Source organism: Schistocerca serialis, chromosome 7 (genome assembly GCF_023864345.2).
Source record: "Schistocerca serialis cubense isolate TAMUIC-IGC-003099 chromosome 7, iqSchSeri2.2, whole genome shotgun sequence".
Lineage (NCBI taxonomy): Eukaryota > Metazoa > Arthropoda > Insecta > Orthoptera > Acrididae > Schistocerca > Schistocerca serialis.
This window is the reverse complement of record NC_064644.1, coordinates 128,535,459-128,556,723: the sequence shown is the minus strand read 5'-3', so window position 1 is coordinate 128,556,723 and position 21,265 is coordinate 128,535,459. Positions and strand designations below refer to the sequence as shown.

At 43.2% G+C, this 21,265-nt stretch overlaps 1 protein-coding gene across 1 annotated transcript in view; it reads right to left on the bottom strand.

Annotated features, from left to right (window-relative positions):
• Positions 1-21,265, bottom strand: part of LOC126412605 (D-aspartate oxidase) — an 85,188-nt gene that overhangs the window by 10,286 nt on the left and 53,637 nt on the right. Inside the window, exons 4-5 of the mRNA XM_050082272.1 lie at positions 11,393-11,624; positions 151-218 (exon numbers count right to left, since the gene is read on the bottom strand). Coding sequence (XP_049938229.1) covers positions 151-218; positions 11,393-11,624 — 300 coding nt within the window. The remainder of the gene's footprint in view (positions 1-150; positions 219-11,392; positions 11,625-21,265) is intronic.

Below are 21,265 nucleotides of genomic sequence, written 5' to 3'. Positions count from 1 at the left end.
GGCACCATTTTTCACGGGTACGCAAAGTTAAAACAGCATAACTGCATATGAAACACTGAACGGAACACACGTACATTAAGCCAAGAAGTACAAAAATGTACCAACCGGTATAAACAACCCAAATACTTCTAAATACAGACTAATACTTACTTTGGTATTACGTAGTTCCCACCGCTAAACTCTTCCAAAAAGACGTGCTTGATCCAAGGCGCATAAACCTGAAATATGAGACCGCAAATTAAATCTTATTATCTCTGTACGTTCAAGAAATGTAGTTCATAATTTCAGGTATAATAAAAAACCATATCGCGAAGGAAAAATCGACATAAAATAATATCACAATTAAAACGTACAGTCTAAGTATGTAATATATTCCTGCATGGTGCGTGTGCGCGCGTGTGCGTGTGTGTGTGTGTGTTTATGTTCATTACCACGTGCTCCACATGCTGCCGCGTGTTAGCTTTAACAAACGTCCTCATCACAACGGGGGAACTCGCCCTACCTTCTACTTCTCTCAACAATTATTTTCTGCTGAGTCCTCTCGACGGAAAAGGTTCTATTATCCCGAACTACCATGTTTCATTCTCCCTCATTAAACTTCTTAAATTCCAGGCCTAAACTCTTTCGCTACAGTCCAACCAAACCAACGTACGTTGATTGACAAATTTTCATTAAAACGCAGAAGTGCTGTTGAGAACGTCTCTAGAAACGCTTTTCTGATGCGATGTCATGTTGTTAGTTTGCAGTTATGTGAAGCTTTAATATGGCGTTTTGGAGGAAAATAATTTCTTTTGAAGTTTTCGACAGCTGCGTAGATCAAACCCGCAGTAGATGAAGTTCATGTGAACTCTCAGTGGTGTTCAGTGGTGTTCCGTGGTGCCAGAATTAAGGAGCTCAAATGTGGCCGTAAAACTCACAAAAGAAGTAGAAGCGCGCTGCTGCCAAACCATTTGAAGCCAACACGAAGTAGACAACTCAAAAAGTTCACATCATAGTGCAAGATGGTAAAGTAAATTTTCGTAAACTAACTGCAAACGTAATCTCTAATGAAATAGTTCACTTAATTCCTCTCGAAAGGCTGCACTAGGAAAATACCAGTAAACTCAGAGTCTAACGACTGCTGACTTTTGACCAAAAATCGCAGCACATTCAGAGCATGCAGTATAGTTTGCACTGAGTCGTGACAGTTGGCAACTTGTTCCAACTGAGTTATTTACTGAATTGTTTGCATGTTCCAGGAACCATGATTTCGCTCCCTCGAAATGATGTAGAATGTATCAGTTTGTTTGCAATATATTTAGAATAAAATCGTCTCTGTTTCTAAGCAGCGACATTGGATTAAAACACCCCAGCCTCCGATATTAGTGTCCGCCATAGTCATAGTAATTCTGAGTAAACCTACAGACTTTGGGGTGGCACAATATTCTGCCTACATAGGGAAGACAGTAGCGTTTGGAATCTTCCAGAGGAAGGCAACAATAACGCATGCGTGGTTAGGAGAGCTGGGTGAACTTGACAACCTCTTGGCATTAATTGTTTGCCTGGAGACTAAATGACGTCAGGTGGCGCGAGCCACATTTGAAACAGCCGCTTCCTTAAAATAAGGAAGGAGGGAAGATTGAGTTTAACGTACCGTTGACATCGAAGTCATTAGAGACGGAGCACAAGTTCGGATGGTGCCAAGGATGGGGAAGGAAATTGGCCGTGCCCTTTCAAAAGAACCATGCTGCCATTTGTCTGGAGCGATTCAGGGAAATCACGGAAATCCCAGATCTGGATGGCCAGACGAGGGTTTGAACCGACGGCCACCCAAATGCGAGTCCAGTGTGCTAACCGCTAAGCCACCTCGCTCGGTCGCTTCAAAAAAGTGTTAAGCACGCGTTTGGTTCGCATTCAGAGATTCCTGATTTCCATCAAGATCATGGCAGTTTAATCCACTTTTGATCGCTTCTTATGAGGTTCCTCTTACATTGTGACCTGTTTCTCAGGAATATTATCAGTCACAAGTTTAATACAGACAATCGGAATTATCATAGATGAAGTTGAGGCTCTGGAACATATAATTTCATAGGAATTTATTTAGTTGGGGGATAGTGAGGGGATAGTAGAACTTACACAGTCATGAACAGGGGAAGGCTAAGAGCCGTAGCTTGTGCCTAGTACACATCCCATGTCCCGCTGATTCGATTTAAACGTCGTTACGTATTTTTAATTCATATAGTCCATTCCATCAAAATAGACAATATCCTATAACTGTGAATGAGCGAAATACGTAAGTCAGTCATTGTTTATTTGACAAGCATTTCGACACTAACGATTCCAATTAAACTCACACTTATCACTACTGTTGCAGTGTCGTCTTCACTATGGTTAGTGTCATTCTATATTGTACCTCACGAAAACAATGAAGATTTAGCTGTAACATCGTGTATGGGCAATTACTGATCCTAATTGTTCACAAGTGATTGTTAAATTTAACTACTTAAATCTCTTTTAATCTCAACATTATTTCTTTAATGATTACCCATTCACAATCTTTTCATCCTTATTACTAATTAATAAAAAATCGTTCAAATGGCTCTGAGCACTATGGGACTTAACATCTGAGGTCATCAGATCCCTAGAACTTAGAACTACTTAAACCTAACTAACCTAAGGACATCACACATATCCATGCCCGAGGCAGAATTCGAACCTACGACCGTAGCGGTCGCGCAGTTCCAGACTGTAGCGCCTAGAACCGCTCGTCCACCCCGGCCGGCACTAATTAATATCCTGAACAGAATTTTACATAAAATGACAATCGGAAGGGCAATCATGATGTACATAATTTTTATTTGATAGTCTTTATTGCAAAGTTTTCTGAATAAAATTACCGGTTTCGTCTATTCCATGCAATTTTGAAGACAGACGGCAATCGCATAGCCGTAACCGGTAACGTCATTAAAAAAAAACTTTGTAATCATGACAATCAAATAAAAATTACAATTACTATTCTTCTTTTCGTCAAGTTTCCCCTACACGAAAAAACAGCATAATTTCCATTTTTCGCTTTGAATCCTTCTAAACGAGACTTGTGCAATGGAACAGCTTAAAGGTGCACTGCCTGACAAAAAAAAAAAAAAAAGTTAAGCACCAAGAATTGGAAGAGGGAAGAAAATGAAACTTCAAGGATTGAGAGGGCTGTTATTCTATTTCACGGGCTATTCCAGTGGTTACAAAATCGAGTCAAATTTACAAAAAATTGGCAGTATAAGTACTCTTATCGGTATGACCTCGCAGCCCCGCCACTCCTGGTCTGGATGTATGCACTTATTCGGTTGGGAAGGATGTCATAATGTCGTCGTATCTTCTTCTGAGATAAGCTGGGCCACAGCTGTTTTAACTCGTCCTTGATATCCCGAGTACAGGAAATGGGTCGGAGCTGGCGTTTGAGCTGCTCACTCACGTGCTCTATAGGGGAGATATTTGGGGATCTTCCTGGCCTCTGAACTACCTAAACGTTATGCAGACAGTTCATAAAGGTACGTAGCATGTGTCGATCAGCATTGTCCTGATGAAAAGTGGCACGACGATGCTGTCGCAAAAGAGAACGCAAGATGCCCGTTGTGCCGTCAAAGTTCTCTCAGTCACTATCAATCGATGTCATACCCGATGGCTACCCACATTGTGACGCCAGAAGTAACATCGCTGTGCCTCTCCAAAACAGTGAGATAATGGGACCTCTTCCCCGGCTGCCACCGTACTCGCCGACAGTGGTTATCTAGGGTATGCAGAACCGCGATTCATCACTAAATACAGTTGTGCAGCATTCATCACCAGTGCATGCTTCCCACCATCCCAAATGCAGCCGTTTGCGCTGTGGTTAACAGCAGCCTACGAATGGAACGGTAACTCCTTAGTTCGACTTCTGCTAGTCTCCGATTAATAATGCGGAATGACAGAAGATGGGCAAGGAGTCCATTACTTGTTCCCAGATGACAAACGCGTATGTGAAGGGATTGTATGTACTTGCACTATAGGGCTATTCTCCCAGGTTGATCGGAGCCTTGGCGAAGAGTACGCCTGTCATCACGTTTCCATGCAGTCCGCCACTGGGTCACTGGCACATCCAGATGCCTTACAAATCCGGATATTTCACGGCTCGACCAGCCGGCAGAATGGAGCCTCACAATAAAGCCTACCTGAAACTCTGTTAGGTGCTGATAACGCTGTTCCACGCGAGCACGCGGCATCTCTGTATCCTCCATAGTGATCTCTTAGCATCTGACGCTGTTCACGCACTTTATATACCGTCTCAGGTCTGGTAACGGCACTAAACACGATCAACACTAACGTACTCTGTTCGCCATTCTACCTGTCACAGAGAACTGAAACTCGATCACTTACATACCGGCCGACGGTGTGTATATGTACAGGGTGTTTCAAAAATGACCGGTATATTTGAAACGGCAATAAAAACTAAACGAGCAGCGATAGAAATACACCGTTTGTTGCAATATGGTTGGGACAATAGTACATTTTCGGCAGACAAACTTTCGAAATTACAGTAGTTACAATTTTCAACAACAGATGGCGCTGCAGTCTGGGAAACTCTATAGTACGATATTTTCCACATATCCACCATGCGTAGCAATAATATGGCGTAGTCTCTGAATGAAATTACCCGAAACCTTTGACAACGTGTCTGGCGGAATGGCTTCACATGCAGATGAGATGTACTACTTCAGCTGTTCAATTGTTTCTGGATTCTGGCGGTACACCTGGTCTTTCAAGTGTCCCCACAGAAAGAAGTCACAGGGGTTCATGTCTGGCGAATAGGGAGGCCAATCCACGCCGCCTCCTGTATGTTTCGGATAGCCCAAAGCAATCACATGATCATCGAAATATTCATTCAGGAAATTAAAGACGTCGGCCGTGCGATGTGGCCGGGCACCATCTTGCATAAACCACGAGGTGTTTGCAGTGTCGTCTAAGGCAGTTTGTACCTTCACAAATTCACGAAGAATGGCCAAATAGCGTGATGCAGTAATCGTTTCGGATCTGAAAAATGGGCCAATGATTCCTTTGGAAGAAATGGCGGCCCAGACCAGTACTTTTTGAGGATGCAGGGACGATGGGACCGCAACATGGGGCTTTTCGGTTCCCCATATGCGCCAGTTCTGTTTATTGACGAAGCCGTCCAGGTAAAAATAAGCTTCGTCAGTAAACCAAATGCTGCCCACATGCATATCGCCGTCATCAATCCTGTGCACTATATCGTTAGCGAATGTCTCTCGTGCAGCAATGGTAGCGGCGCTGAGGGGTTGCCGCGTTTGAATTTTGTATGGATAGAGGTGTAAACTCCGGCGCATGAGACGATACGTGGACGTTGACGTCATTTGGACCGTAGCTGCAACACGGCGAACGGAAACCCGAGGCCGCTGTTGGATCACCTGCTGCACTAGCTGCGCGTTGCCCTCTGTGGTTGCCGTACGCGGTCGCCCTACCTTTCCAGCATGTTCATCCGTCACGTTCCCAGTCCGTTGAAATTTTTCAAACAGATCTTTATTGTATCGCTTTTCGGTCCTTTGGTTACATTAAACCTCCGTTGAAAACTTCGTCTTCTTGCAACAACACTGTGTTCTAGGCGGTGGAATTCCAACACCAGAAAAATCCTCTGTTCTAAGGAATAAACCATGTTGTCTACAGCACACTTGCACGTTGTGAACAGCACACGCTTACAGCAGAAAGACGACTTACAGAATGGCGCACCCACAGACTGCGTTGTCTTCTATATCGTTCACATCACTTGCAGCGCCATCTGTTGTTGAAAATTGTAACTACTGTAATTTCGAAAGTTTGTCCGCCTGAAAATGTACTGTTGTCCCAAGCATATTGCAACAAACGGTGTATTTCTATGGCTGCTCGTTTAGTTTTTATTGCCGTTTCAAATATACCGGTCATTTTTGAAACACCCTGTATGAAGTTATATTGACATCCGGCCGTTCCTTCTTTTTTTACGTAAGCCATGCGGTCTAAAACACTGCTTTCCGAGCGGGAAGGTGTGCCGGTCCCTGGTATAAATCCGCCCTGCCGATTAGTGTCGAGGTCCGGTGTGCCGACCAGCCTGTGGATGGTTTTAAGGCGGTTTTCCATCTGCCTCGGCGAGTGCGGGCTGGTTCCCCCTGTTCCGCCTCAGTTACATTATGTCCTGCGTTGGTTGCGCAAACTCTGTCTCCATGTACGCGTACACCATTATTACTCTACTATGCAAACATTGGGGTTACACTCGTCTGGAATGAGACGTTCCCGGGGAGGGGTGGGGAGTCCACTGGGGGGCGAACCGCACAATAACCCTGGGTTCGGTGTGGGGCGGCGGTGGGGTGAGTGGATTGCTGCAGCCTGTTGGGGGTTGTGTACCTCTGAGGGCTACGGCGGGGTCGAAGCCTTTCCGTCGTTTCTAGGTCCCCAGTTCAATACACACATGCATGGATAACTTCGTTTTGGTATTATCGAGGTTGTTGTTGTTGTGGTCTTCAGTCCTGAGACTGGTTTGATGCAGCTCTCCATGCTACTCTATCCTGTGCAAGCTTTTTCATCTCCCAGTACCTACTGCAACCTACATCCTTCTGAATCTGCTTAGTGTATTCATCTCTTGGTCTCCCTCTACGATTTTTACCCTCCACGCTGCCCTCCAATACTAAATTGGTGATCCCTTGATGCCTCAGAACATGTCCTACCAACCGATCCCTTCTTCTGGTCAAGTTGTGCCACAAACTTCTCTTCTCCCCAATCCTATTCAATACTTCCCCATTAGTTATGTGATCTACCCATCTAATCTTCAGCATTCTTCTGTAGCACCACATTTCGAAAGCTTCTATTCTCTTCTTGTCCAAACTATTTATCGTCCATGTTTCACTTCCATACATGGCTACACTCCATACGAATACTTTCAGAAATGACTTCCTGACACTTAAATCTATACTGGATGTTAACAAATTTCTCTTCTTCAGAAACGCTTTCCTTGCCATTGCCAGCCTACATTTTATATCCTCTCTACTTCTACCATCATCAGTTATTTTGCTCCCCAAATAGCAAAACTCCTTTACTACTTTAAGTGTCTCATTTCCTAATCTAATACCCTCAACATCACCCGACTTAATTCGACTACATTCCATTATCTTCGTTTTGCTTTTGTTGATGTTCATCTTATATCCTCCCTTCAAGACACCATCCATTCCGTTCAACTGCTCTTCCAAGTCCTTTGCTGTCTCTGACAGAATTACAATATCATCGGCGAACCTCAAAGTTTTTATTTCTTCTCCATGGACTTTAATACCTACTCCGAATTTTTCTTTTGTTTCCTTTACTGCTTGCTCAATATACAGATTGAACAACATCGGGGAGAGGCTACAACCCTGTCTTACTCCCTTCCCAACCACTGCTTCCCTTTCATGTCCCTCGACTCTTATAACTGCCCTCTGGTTTCTGTACAAATTGTAAATAGTCTTTCGCTCCCTGTGTTTTACCCCTGCCACCTTTAGAATTTGAAAGAGAGTATTCCAGTCAACATTGTCAAAAGCTTTCTCTAAGTCTACAAATGCTAGAAACGTAGGTTTGCCTTTCCTTAATCTTTCTTCTAAGATAAGTCGTAAGGTCAGTATTGCCTCACGTGTTCCAGTGTTTCTGCGGAATCCAAACTGATCTTCCCCGAGGTTGGCTTCTACTAGTTTTTCCATTCGTCTGTAAAGAATTCGTGTTAGTATTTTGCAGCTGTGACTTATTAAGCTGATAGTTCGGTAATTTTCACATCTGTCAACACCTGCTTTCTTTGGGATTGGAATTATTATATTCTTCTTGAAGTCTGAGGGTATTTCGCCTGTTTCATACATCTTGCTCACCAGATGGTAGAGTTTTGTCAGGACTGGCTCTCCCACGGCCGTCAGTAGTTCCAATGGAATATTGTCTACTCCGGGGGCCTTGTTTCGACTCAGGTCTTTCAGTGCTCTGTCAAACTCTTCACGCAGTATCATATCTCCCATTTCATCTTCATCTACATCCTCTTCCATTTCCATAATATTGTCCTCAAGTACATCGCCCTTGTATAGACCCTCTATATACTCCTTCCACCTTTCTGCTTTCCCTTCTTTGCTTAGAACTGGGTTTCCATCTGAGCTCTTGATATTCATACAAGTCGTTCTCTTATCTCCAAAGGACTCTTTAATTTACCTGTAGGCGGTATCTATCTTACCCCTAGTGAGACAGGCCTCTACATCCTTACATTTGTCCTCTAGCCATCCCTGCTTAGCCATTTTGCACTTCCTGTCGATCTCATTTTTGAGACGTTTGTATTCCTTTTTGCCTGTTTCACTTACTGCATTTTTATATTTTCTCCTTTCATCAATTAAATTCAATATTTCTTCTGTTACCCAAGGATTTCTACTAGCCCTCGTCTTTTTACCTACTTGATCCTCTGCTGCCTTCACTACTTCGTCCCTCAAAGCTACCCATTCTTCTTCTACTGTATTTATTTCCCCCATTCCTGTCAATTGCTCCCTTATGCTCTCCCTGAATCTCTGTACAACCTCTGGTTCTTTTAGTTTATCCAGGTCCCATCTCCTTAAATTCCCACCTTTTTGCAGTTTCTTCAGTTTTAATCTACAGGTCATAACCAATAGATTGTGGTCAGAGTCCACATCTGCCCCTGGAAATGTCTTACAATTTAAAACCTGGTTCCTAAATCTCTGTCTTACCATTATATAATCTATCTGATACCTTTTAGCATCTCCAGGGTTCTTCCATGTATACAACCTTCTTTCATGATTCTTAAACCAAGTGTTAGTTATGATTATGTTGTGCTCTGTGCAAAATTCGACCAGGCGGCTTCCTCTTTCATTTCTGTCCCCCCAGTCCATATTCACCTACTATGTTTCCTTCTCTCCCTTTTCCTACACTCGAATTCCAGTCACCCATGACTATTAAATTTTCGTCTCCCTTCACAATCTGAATAATTTCTTTTATTTCATCATACATTTCTTCAATTTCTTCGTCATCTGCAGAGCTAGTTGGCATATAAACTTGTACTACTGTAGTAGGCGTGGGCTTCGTATCTATCTTGGCCACAATAATGCGTTCACTATGCAGTTTGTAGTAGCTTACCCGCATTCCTATTTTCCTATTCATTATTAAACCTACTCCTGCATTACCCCTATTTGATTTTGTGTTTATAACCCTGTAGTCACCTGACCAGAAGTCTTGTTCCTCCTGCCACCGAACTTCACTAATTCCCACTATATCTAACTTCAACCTATCCATTTCCCTTTTTAAATTTTCTAACCTACCTGCCCGATTAAGGGATCTGACATTCCACGCTCCGATCCGTAGAACGCCAGTTTTCTTTCTCCTGATAACGACATCCTCTTGAGTAGTCCCCGCCCGGAGATCCGAATGGGGGACTATTTTACCTCCGGAATATTTTACCCAAGAGGACGCCATCATCATGTAATCATACAGTAAAGCTGCATGCCCTCGGGAAAAATTACGGCTGTAGTTTCCCCTTGCTTTCAGCCGTTCGCAGTACCAGCACAGCAAGGCCGTTTTGGTTATTGTTACAAGGCCAGATCAGTCAATCATCCAGACTGTTGCCCTTGCAACTACTGAAAAGGCTGCTGCCCCTCTTCAGGAACCACACGTTTGTCTGGCCTCTCAACAGATACCCCTCCGTTGTGGTTGCACCTACGGTACGGCTATCTGTATCGCTGAGGCACGCAAGCCTCCCCACCAACGGCAAGGTCCATGGTTCATGGGGGGGGATTATCGAGGTATGACTCGTCGTAATCGAGGTATGACTACGAATTTAATTACAGTAGTTCAAAAGAGAAACGCCTTTCGCATGATGCACATTAAGTTCTTTTATTTTTTTATTTTTTTTTTGTGCATCCAGACGCGTTTCGCCTTAGTTACAAGACATCTTCAGTGAGTGCCCTCAAACAGTACATGAATTTTTCGTCCGCAGATACAGGTTATTGTTTGCACATCCGGGTTATAGATTTAAAACATTTGGTTGAGGTTTTTATAATAAACTAATCAGCGTCTAATTCATTATTTTTAAAGTAAACAGCTTCCCCTCAGGTGGCAAATTGGTTGAAAGTATGCGCTTTTCTTTTTGGTCACTGTTTTCAACGTATAGCAATTTAATTGCCATTTTCTGTGTGTAGCCAACTTTCACATGTTTCCCTTTCAACCTTTTTTTTTCTGTGAATATATGTGTGTTCATGTAAGTTCTGTTGTTTGTTTGTGTGTGCACTATTTTATTCTTTAATTTTTTTTATTTTTTCACGTACATTTATATTCTTGTGAGAGAAATGGGATTCGTGATGATGTATTGGGATTACTATCTGTTACACGATCAATCAGTGTGAACAGTGAGTAGTTAGTCGTATTCACTTGGTCATTTAGTAGTATCTTCCTTTCAGCCTTTGTGTCGCAAGTGTGGTAATTTTCTTGTAAGATTATGAGGTTTCTTTCATTATTTATTGTATTCTCATGTCTTTCTCTCTTGTTGTAGGTTTGTGATTATTTTCTCTTCAATGTCCTGCAAAATTTGAGTGGCTTGTCCGATATTTCCATACTCGGACATGTTCTTTGTACCTAGTATCGAAAGATCTGCTGGTTTGTCCTACGTATCTTCCACCACATGTGTTGCATTGTTGTTGGTATGTTCCTGCTTTCTGATACCTGTCTGTGTCTTTTGTTATTTTTGGAATGTACTTTTGGATTGAACTGTCTCTTTTGAATGCAATGCTTATGCCTTGTCTTTTGAAAATGTTTGTTATTTTATATGTGAGTTTGTGCTTTTAGGTCATTGTGTACTATCTTGAATCTTCTTTCTTATTTTAATGTATTCTTTATGTCGTTGTTCTGTTGCTGTGTGTTCTTGTTTGTGTGGTGCTTTGTTGTGCTGTTGTTGTTGTTGTTGTTGTTGTGTATGTGTCATGTGGCGTCTCTAGTGACGTGTACGTTACGTGCTTCAGTATTGTCCCACCACAATGAAGTCTGTCAGTGTCGCTATGATATGCCGTGTTTCCTTGACCTAGAAGATCCTTTAACTTACAGACAAGAGTAGGAACTTAACACGGAAGTGGGCAGCACAAACAAAATTATGTTTTCTACACATATTTCGAATTTAATTGAAGTCTTATCTCAACGATGGCTGCTTGAAATTAATGTTTGTCACCCGAAGGCGAAGAGTACGGTTCGAAACGTGTTAAGCTATCATGATTTAAAAATAAATTTATGAAGCTCCTTATTCCTTACTGCGAGTGGGAAGGTACAACATCGCGGAAGGCATAAAGGAAACCGGCCATATTAAACCCCGAGTGTTTGAGTAGAGACGTGGTCGAGCACCCACCCTGGCGACCTGCCCGCGGATAGGGAAGACGGGGTCGTCGTCATCCTTGACGAACTTGGCGGCGCCGAGGCCGGCGCAGTTGACGACGGCGTCGTATTCCCTTTCGAGATGTCTGAGGTCGCGCACGGAGTACGGGTGCACCAGCTTCCCTCCTCGGCTCCTGAACTCCTCCAGCAGGCTGGGCAGCCACCGCGCGGGCTCCGCCGTCAGCGTCACCATGCTGAAGCCGCTCCTGCCACAGGCCAGCAAACACAAACGTTCGATTACCTTTCCTGTTAATTTAATTCCTCGTATAAGAGAGGGATAGTAACAGTTTGCACCATCCGTCGCCCATTTCCTTTCAATTATACAGCACAGATAAAAAATACCTGACAGATACATGACGAGCAAAGAGATGTTTGAGCTAGTATGGCAGATCAAGTACCTTGGATGGACTGGGTGATAACGAACAAGGCTAGAGAGCGTCACACATTTCAGGAGCGCTTACCTACCTCCGAGTTTAACCCCAAATTTAAGAAGAGATGCCACGGCTACTGCGTCAAGCTAGGAATGTCATATATGATAAGATCATTAACTGGAGTGACCATATTGCTTTCAGATCATCAGCAAACAGTCTTCGTCCTAAAAAGTCTTGCGATCACTGTTATAAAGATCGTAGAACGTAGAGTACCCCATATTACTCTGACATGAAAAACAAATGTTCGGAAATTGTTATTTAACTTTTTACTGACATAAACAGTCTTATAACAACAATTTAAAAGCTGGCCGTGGTGGCCGAGCATTTCTAGGCGCTTCAGTCCGGAACCGCGCGACTGCTTCGATCGCAGATTCGAATCCTGCCTCAGGCATGGATGTGTGTGATGTCCTTAGGCTAGTTAGGTTTAAGTAGTTCTAAGTTCTAGGGGACTGATGACCTCAGATGTTAAGTCCCATAGTGCTCAGAGCCATTTGAACAATGTTTTGAACAATTTAAACTCATAACAAGTGTTCAAAGTGAGGGCCACTAATCTCAGATAATCCATTGTCAGAAATGAACCCAGGGTTTAAAATGGTCTCGTCCCAATAACTGCACACTTTGTTTGTAATAAGAGTGTAATTACTGTATCATCAGCAGTCTCCACATCGTCCTTTTCGAAGAGTGCATTATAAGATAAGTTTACTAGTGCTTATTGATGGATCTTCTCACGCGCAATACAGCATCATCATCTTCAGCTGTACCTGAAAGTCTACCATCATTTTTCAAAAAGCTACTAAATGTTCAATTAAATTTTTGAAGCAAGTTTCGCTCTGACTTCTGGCTAAATTTTAGACATGGTTTACTGTTATCAAAATCTGACTCATAAATTCTAACGACCGTTTAACTGCTTTCGCAATCGAAACGGAGAATTTATTTGAAATTTTCTGGAATCACTATTCATATAGTTTGACCAGTAATGCTGTTACGTGAATGCTAGACAATGCATTTTCCATATGGATGTTATGAAATAAAGCACTCAGAATGAGGACTTTCAGCCCGTAAGAAACAACAACGAGAACTGTGTTGAAGGAACTTATCTACCGATGTCGTTGCTCCCAACTGCATGTATCAGCAAACCCCGGCTCGACGACTTACTTGATAGCTATAAATACCACAAAAGGCACCAGGATAATGTATGGTGAAGAGAAGGAGGTGTTTCTCTTAGTGTGAAGAAATAAGGAAAAAGGAAACTGATACCATAAGGAAACACAGCACTCATGAAGGGTTATAGCCCTAAAGCCACATGGTTGCAAATTCGGAAAAGGGAAACCAGTTACTGTAATGAAAAGGCAAACGTCAAATTGTGCTACAAAGACAGTCTAATGTTTACAAATATTACACACGATATAAAACTCCATATGGGTCATTACAACCGTTTCAAACAAAAAAATGGTTCAAATGGCTCTGAGCACTATGGGACTTAACATCTGAGGTCATCAGTCCCCTAGACATAGGACTACTTAAACCTAACTAACCTAAGGACATCACAAACATCCATGCCTGAGGCAGGATTCGAATCTGCGACCGTCGCAGCAGCGCAGTTGCGGACTGAAGCGCGTAGAATAACTCGGCCACAGCGGCCGGCCAACTGGTTTCAAATATCACACAAAAATCTTAAATAATTCCTGTATGTCACATGAACCAAAAATATTACTATAAAATCGTTCCTCATGTTTTTAGACGAAAGACAGAGAGTACATACCACTAATGTTCATGGATGTGACAGTCAAAAAATGGATATCACCACCTAATTGGTCACGTGGTTCCGGTCTCATCACAAAGAAAAGTCGGTTTACGTCATCATATAAACAAATTCAAATCAGGAGAATTAATTCTGTATAAACATTATTCAAAAGCCACATAATCTGCAAGAAGCGAAAGTGATTGTGTGAAATGTATTGATTAGCCCAAAAGCATGCGGCGGCCTCACCGAAGTGAGTGAAACAGCATGCTGTTCTGCAGTGTTCGTCTGCAAACTATAATGAAAACGTCCAAACCACACAAAGGCTAACCCAAGAGTACTTTCCTGTTCAAATACGTTGTCTCAACTCGAATTTTTGCGCTAGACACCACCCGAGGCTGCCCAGCAATATAGAGGTGGCCGGCCAGAAAAATGCTGATTGGCACACTACAATACATCGCGCATGAAAACGAGACAAGCGCGCAGCGAGATTGCGTGCGTGCTCAATAGAAAGGAGTCAGGCAGAACCTTGGACAGCTCTCTGCGTTTTGGCCAACCGAATTTCTCTTATATTTCCACACAATAAGTTTCTTCCAGTTAGGACAATACCTGCTTCGAAATTTTTCTCTGTATATTCATTCAGTTTCCCAGCACTGCAAATTATACATTGCATGAGTATCTGCAAATTCCTGCTACTGTTGTTGTTGTTGTTGTTGCGTTCTTCAGTCCAAAGACGGGTTTGGTGCAGCTCTCCACATTATTCTATCCTATGTAAGCCAGTTATCTCCAAATAATTACTGTAACCTACTTTCATTTGAACCTGCTTACTGTATTCATCTCTTTGACTCCGTTACAATTTTAACCTCCCTCCCTCCCCCCAGCTTCCCCTCCACTACCACACTGACAGTTCCTTCATGTTTCGGGATGCTCCCTATCAACAGATCCCTTCTTCTAGCCAAGTTGTAAATTCATGCAGTTTCGTAAACTACAGGCAGATGGTTTATTGGATTGGAGCTGGCACCCGATAGCATCCCAGCTGTCATCCGTCGAGTTTAGATCAGGGGATTTGGTGGCCAAGAAGTCAACGTGATTTCACTATCACTCTCTTCACACCACTATAGCACGGTTCTCGCCTTGTGTCACGGACAGTTATCCTGCTCGAAGATGACACCGCCATCAGGGAAGAGATCAAGCGTGAAGTGATGCATGTGGCTCGCAATAATCTTCATGTAGTTCACAGCTGTTCGATTACTGCCACAGGTCCCATTGAAGTGCAGGTGAATGTCCCAGTTACTACAATACTGCACCCGCCGTCATGAGTCCGTGGTATGGTGAATGATTCAAGCAGCCATTCTCATCGATGACGACGTATCCGGAAACGACAATTGGTCTGATGTAGCAAGAAACGTCATTCCCCTGATCAAGAGAGATGTTTCCAATGATCCAAGGTACAATTTCGATAATTGCATGCCCACTGTAGTCGTAACTGACGGTGTCGTTGGGTTAACGTGGGGACACGTTAGGGTCACCTACTGCGGAGCCCTATGTTCAAAACGTGCACTCTATGTGTAGTCCGAAACACTTGTGCCTGAACCAGTAATATACTGTGTTGTCAGATCTGCCAAAAACCGCCACATATCATGCGTTAAAGAGAGAGCAAGCCTCCGACTTCCACATCCTGTGATGACGCGTGAAGGTCCAAGACCTCGTCGCCTTCTAGTGGTTTCACAGCCCTTCAACAGTTTTCTGCAGACGCTCACGACAGTGGCGCCACCTTCACAATTCTCTATTATTCCAATTTCGTATACCGCGCGGGAAGAATGAACACCTATATCTTTCCGTACGAGCTCTGATTTCCCTTATTTTATCGTGGTGATCGTTCCTCCCTATGCAGGTCGACGTCAACAAAATATTTTCGCATTCGGAGGAGAAAGTTGGTGATTGGAATTTCGTGAGAAGGTTCCGTCGCAGCGAAAAACGCCTTTGTTTCAATGATTGCCACTCCAATGCACGTATCATGTCTGTGGAACTATCTCCCCTATTTCGCGATTATACAAAACGTGCTGCCTTTCCTTGAACTTTTTCGATGTACTCCGTCAGTCCTATCTGGTAAGAATCCCACACCGTGCAGCAGTATTCTAAAAGAGGATCGATAAGACCTTAGTAGGTCTGTTACATTTTCTAAGTGTCCTGCCAATAAAATGCAGTCTTTGGTTGGCCTTCCCCACAACATTTTCTACGTGTTCCTCCCAATTTAAGCTGTTCGTAATTGTAATACCTAGGTATTTAGTTGAATTTACGGCTTTTAGAGTAGACTGATTGATCGTGTAACCTAAGTTTAACAAGTTCCTTTTAGCACTCATGTGGATGACCTCACACTTTTCGTTATTTAAGGTCAACTGCCACTTTTCGCACCATTCAGATATCTTTGCTAAATCGTTTTGTAGTTTGTTTTGATCTTCTGATGTCTTTATTAGTCGATAAACGACAGCGTCATCTGCAGACAACCGAAGACGGCTGCTCAGATTGTCTCCAAAAGCGTTTATATAGATAAGGAACAGCAAAGGGCCTATAACACTACCTTGGGGAACGCCAGAAATCACTTCTGTTTTACTCGATGACTTTCCGCCAATTACTACGAACTGTGATCTCTCCGACAGGAAATCACAAATTCAATCACATAACTGAGACGATATTCCATAAGCACGCAATTTCACTACGAGCCGCTTGTGTGGTACAGTGTCAAAAGCCTTCCGGAAATCCAGAACTTCGGAATCGATCTGAAATTCCTTGTCAATAGCACTCCATGTGAATAAAGAGCTAGTTGTGTTTCACAGGAACGATGTTTTCTAAACCCATGTTGACTGTGTGTCAGTAGACTGTTTTATTCGAGGTAATTCACAATGTTCGAACACAATTTATGTTCTAAAATCCTGCTACATATCGACGTTAACGACGTGGGCGTGTAATTTAGTGGATTACTCCTACTACCTTTCTTGATTAGTGTTGTGACCTGTGCTACTTTCCAGTCTTTGGGTACGTATCTTTCGTCGAGCGAACGGTTGTATATGGTTGTTAAGTATGGAGCTAATGCATCAGCATACTCCGAAAGGAAGCATTCAATATCGCAGGCGGACAGTGGTCAAATTATTTTGGTTTTTCAGTGTATTTACTACTCATCTTATCTGACAAATAGTTTCTCTCATAACGCAAGTATAGAAATTGAAGCACGCTCCGACAAACCAGTTGAGACGATAACGTAGTAGCCACGAGAAAATTTTTGATAATATAATGGACAAACAGTAAAATGAGTCTCCACGTTGCGGCTGATATTGTTGGCACCTCAATTGAAGCAGTACGCTAGGATATTCTGCTCCGGAAACATGGCATGAAAAAGCTCAAGATACAGCAGAGCGTTTCAGCACAGAAACTGTTAATGCTTAGCAGACATCCTCAGGAATGTCTGCGAACGTTTGAGACCTTGAATGTAAATTGAGTGCATCACCACACTTCTGAATCCCAACAACAATTAAAACTGTGGAGGAAGACTGGTGAGAGTTCGTCAAAAATTCGCAAACCTTTCTTGTCTGACGAGAAGGCGATGGCTATTCTTATTCGTTTTCCAACCCGTAAAACAGATAGACTGCTCGAGCAAAGATAAAACCGGAACTGACCCATACTGCTCTACATTATTGGACCGTCTGAAACAGGAGCTGACAGAAAAACGACAAAATCTATCACGAGGACAGTGCCTCAGTCAGCTGAGTTGCAGCCACAGAGACGACGGGGAATCAGTTCGTGTTCGGACTGGTTCCTTACCCAGAAGATTTTGCTGATTTAGCAACTGTTGGTACTGTGTCGCTGAGCAGTCTCTGGCGCATATCCTGTGAAGGTGACTGTGCAGTCCGTGAACCATGACCTGCTGTGGGGACAAGTTTGCAGACTGCAGAACTCGCGACATCTGCGGCTTAGTCATTCTTCTCACTCTCCGCTGCATGCGTTATTTGCCTCCCCTTTAAGTTTAGGAAAGTGATCGAAAGCCGTGAGACCAGCAGACAAGTGAGTGACCATTCTGCGTGGCATCGTCTTTGAGGAGGTCCACGTACTCGTCTTGTCCAAGACCAGTTGTTGAAAAACACAGAACATTCCTAAAGTATAAACGATGAAAAGATAAAGCTAATGAAATACTTCAAGAAGGCTAGGAGTGTTTTTGTCCTCGAAAGAACAGATAAGCGCTTGTTAGCATCCTACTTAGCCGATGAATGGAGATCAGTTAGTTCCAGTATGATGGAAGTGGGGAAATTATGGGCAACGTTTAAACTGATTGTAAATCGTAATCTGGAGAATTATGTGCCAAGTAGGTGGATTATTTACGGAAAAGACTCACCATGGTTTAATACTACAATTTGGAGAATGTAGAGGAAACAGAGTCGCTGCACTCTCGGTTCAAAAAAGAATGTAGAAATATCGACAAGCGAAAGCTAGTAGAAGTTCGTGCGTATATGAGAAGATGGATGCGCGAAGGATCCAACTTTCACCGTCATGTGTCAGCGAAAAAGTCTTAACGAGAGCCCTAGAAAATTCAGGTTCTACGTAAAATCACTAAGCGGGGCAAGCCTTTTATTCACTTACTCGTTGACCAGTCTGGTGTGAAAATAGAAACAACAAAACGAAAGCTGAAGTTTTAAAACTGGCGTTTTAAAAAATCGTTCAGGTAGGATGATTGTACAAAGGTACCTTTGTTTGACCACAGCACAGACGACGTAAAAATGGGTATCGCGGATGTTGAGAAGCGAGGAAAAAGAGATGAAAACGAAGAAGTCGCTGGGTCCGAATGGAATCCCAAATTCGGCATTGGCCCTTATCTCACATTTATTGCGAATCAAACGCACAGTACAAGAGTCTGGAAAACAGCGCAGGTGACTCCCGTATGTAAGAAGAGTAAAAGGACAGACCCTCAGAATTACAAGTGAGTGTGCTTAACATCGGCTTGCTACAGAATTCTTGAGCATATTCTGAATTTCAGTTTAAAAGATTTCGTTGAGATAGAAAAGTTACTGTCCACAAATCAGCACCAATTTAGAAACTATCGCTCGTGCGAATCTCCTCCTGCCCTTTTCTCGTATGGTATGCTGCAAACCATGGACGAAGAATAACGGACAGCTTCCATATTCCTAGATTTCCAGAAAACGTTTGACACAGTGCCGCACTGCAGTCTGTTAACGAACGTCCGATCACACGAAATAGATTCTCAGATACGTGAGTGACTCGAAGAGTTTTTACGTATTGGAACCCATTACGATGTCATCGATGGTGAGCATCCATCAGACAACAGTATCGTCAGGAGCGCCGCATAGAAGTGTGTGGAGACGATTATTGTTCTGTGTATATTATATATAAATGATCAGACGGATAGAGTGAGCAGCAGTCTGCGACTGTATGCTGAGAACGCTTTGGTGTGAGGGGAAGTAGAGTTGTTGAATGACTAAGACATTAAAGGATGACTTAGAGATAATTTCTAGTTGCTCTAAATGTAGAAAAATGTAAGTTAAAGCAGATAAAATAAATGTCGTGTGACTAGGGCCTCCCGTCGAGTAGACCGTTCGTCGGGTGCAAATCTTTCGAGTTGACGCCACATCGGCGACTTGCGCGTCGGTGGGGAGAAGAAGATGATGATTAGGACAACACAACACCCTGTCCCTGAGGGGAGAAAATCTCCGACTCAGCAGGGAATCGAACCCGGGCCCTTGGGATTGACATTCTGTCGCGCTGACCACTCAGCTGCCGGGGGCGGACAGTTAAAGCAGATGAATCGCATAAACAAGCCTCGAATGTTTGAATATAGCGATAGTGGTATGCTGCTTTACACACTCACGTCGACTAAAAGCTAGGAATAACATTTTAAAGCGATGGGACATAGAATTAGCACTAAGGCCGGTAGTAGGGAAGGCTCATGATCGACTTCGGTTTATTGGGAGAATTATAGGAAAGTGTAGCTCATCCATCGTGAGACTGTGTTTAGAATCCTAGAGCGACCTATTCTTCAGTGCTGCTCAGCTGTGTGTGACCTCCGCCATAGCGGATTAAAGGAAGGCAGCCAAGCATTCAGAAATGAGCTCACAGACTTCTTAGATGTTCAAATGTGTGTAAATCCCTGTAGGACCAAACTAGTGAGGTCATTGGTCCCTAGACGTACACACTACTTAAACTAATTTAACCTAACTTACGCTAAGAACAACTCACACCACAATGGCCAAGGTAGGACTTGAACCTCCGCCGGGAGGGGCCGCGCAATCCGAAACATGGCGCCTACAACCGCGCTGCCACTCCGCATGGCACAAAGATTTGTTACCGGTAGGTCCGGTCAATAACTGAATATTACGGAAATGCTTTGTGAACTCACATGGAAGTGTCTGAAGGGAAGACGATGTTCTTTTTGCAAAACACTATTGAGAAAATTTAAAAGAACCGACATTTGCATCTGAATGTATTGGAAGAAGAGAAAGGATTCCACTATCTCGGTATCAGCATTATATAGGAAGGCCGGAGCAAAGGAGATATCACAAGTAGGTTCGCATACGCGATGACAGCTTTCTTCAGTAAGAGAGCTTTACTATTATCAGATATTGATACAGATCTAACAAACAAGTTACTCAAATTGTACTTCTGGAGCACAACACTGTGTGGAAATGAAACGTGGAGCATTGGGAATGAGCAGAACAAGAAACACACATTGACGGAATTTGCAGCATCAAGGAGGAGTTGTGCGACATAAATGAAAGTTGGTAGGCGTGTTTCTACATCTGAATAATGTCTATTCGAATTTCACGCCAGTCTCATAAGGGTGGCGCTAGTAGTATCACTATGAGGATGAAAATTAAGTTTGCTTTAAATACACGCTGTAACGATCGTGAACTTTAGTTCTCTCAGATTAGACGTGGTGAGTTGACATTAGTCAAGAATGCCTTTAAGACGCCAAAGACGCGATTATTAACACCTCACTGGGCTTGAAAGAGGTCGTGTAATTAAGCAACGAGAAGTTGGACATTATTTCTGCCATATTGCAGAAAGACTTGGCATGAATGTAGCCACTGAACATGATTGTTGGCAGCGGTGGTCTCGAGAATGTACGGTCGTAATAAGACTGGGCTGCGACGGCCACTTGCTGCTACCGAGAGGGGAGACACCGTGTTCAGCGTATAACTCTGTCGCATCGTACTGCATCTGGAGCAGTTTGTGCAGCAGTTGGGTTGGCGCCACACTGACACGGTTACTTCAAGTACAGCTATGATGCAGACGCTCTGTAGCGCGCATTCGACTGACTCCAAACCACCGTCATTTGCGACTTCTACGGTGTCAAGAGAGCTCATTGGGGGGCACGGTGGAGGTCTGCTGTGTTTTCTGGAGAAAGCCGGTTCTGCCTCGTTGCCAGTAATGGCCGTGTGTTGGATTTTTCGAAATTCCACCAGTATGGAGGTGAAATAGTGGGTGAAAGGTTTTTGAAAATATGTCGCTATTAAGACAGTTTCGAAGACAGACCTAAGGCAGAATTAACAAGGACCTCCGACTCTGGCTACCAGAATCGCTTTTTGGTCAGAGGTTCATTTGGAAAAGAGCATGCTTCTATGTCTTTAATTAGCGTGAAAAGTTTAGATGTTGCAATTTGTGAAAAACA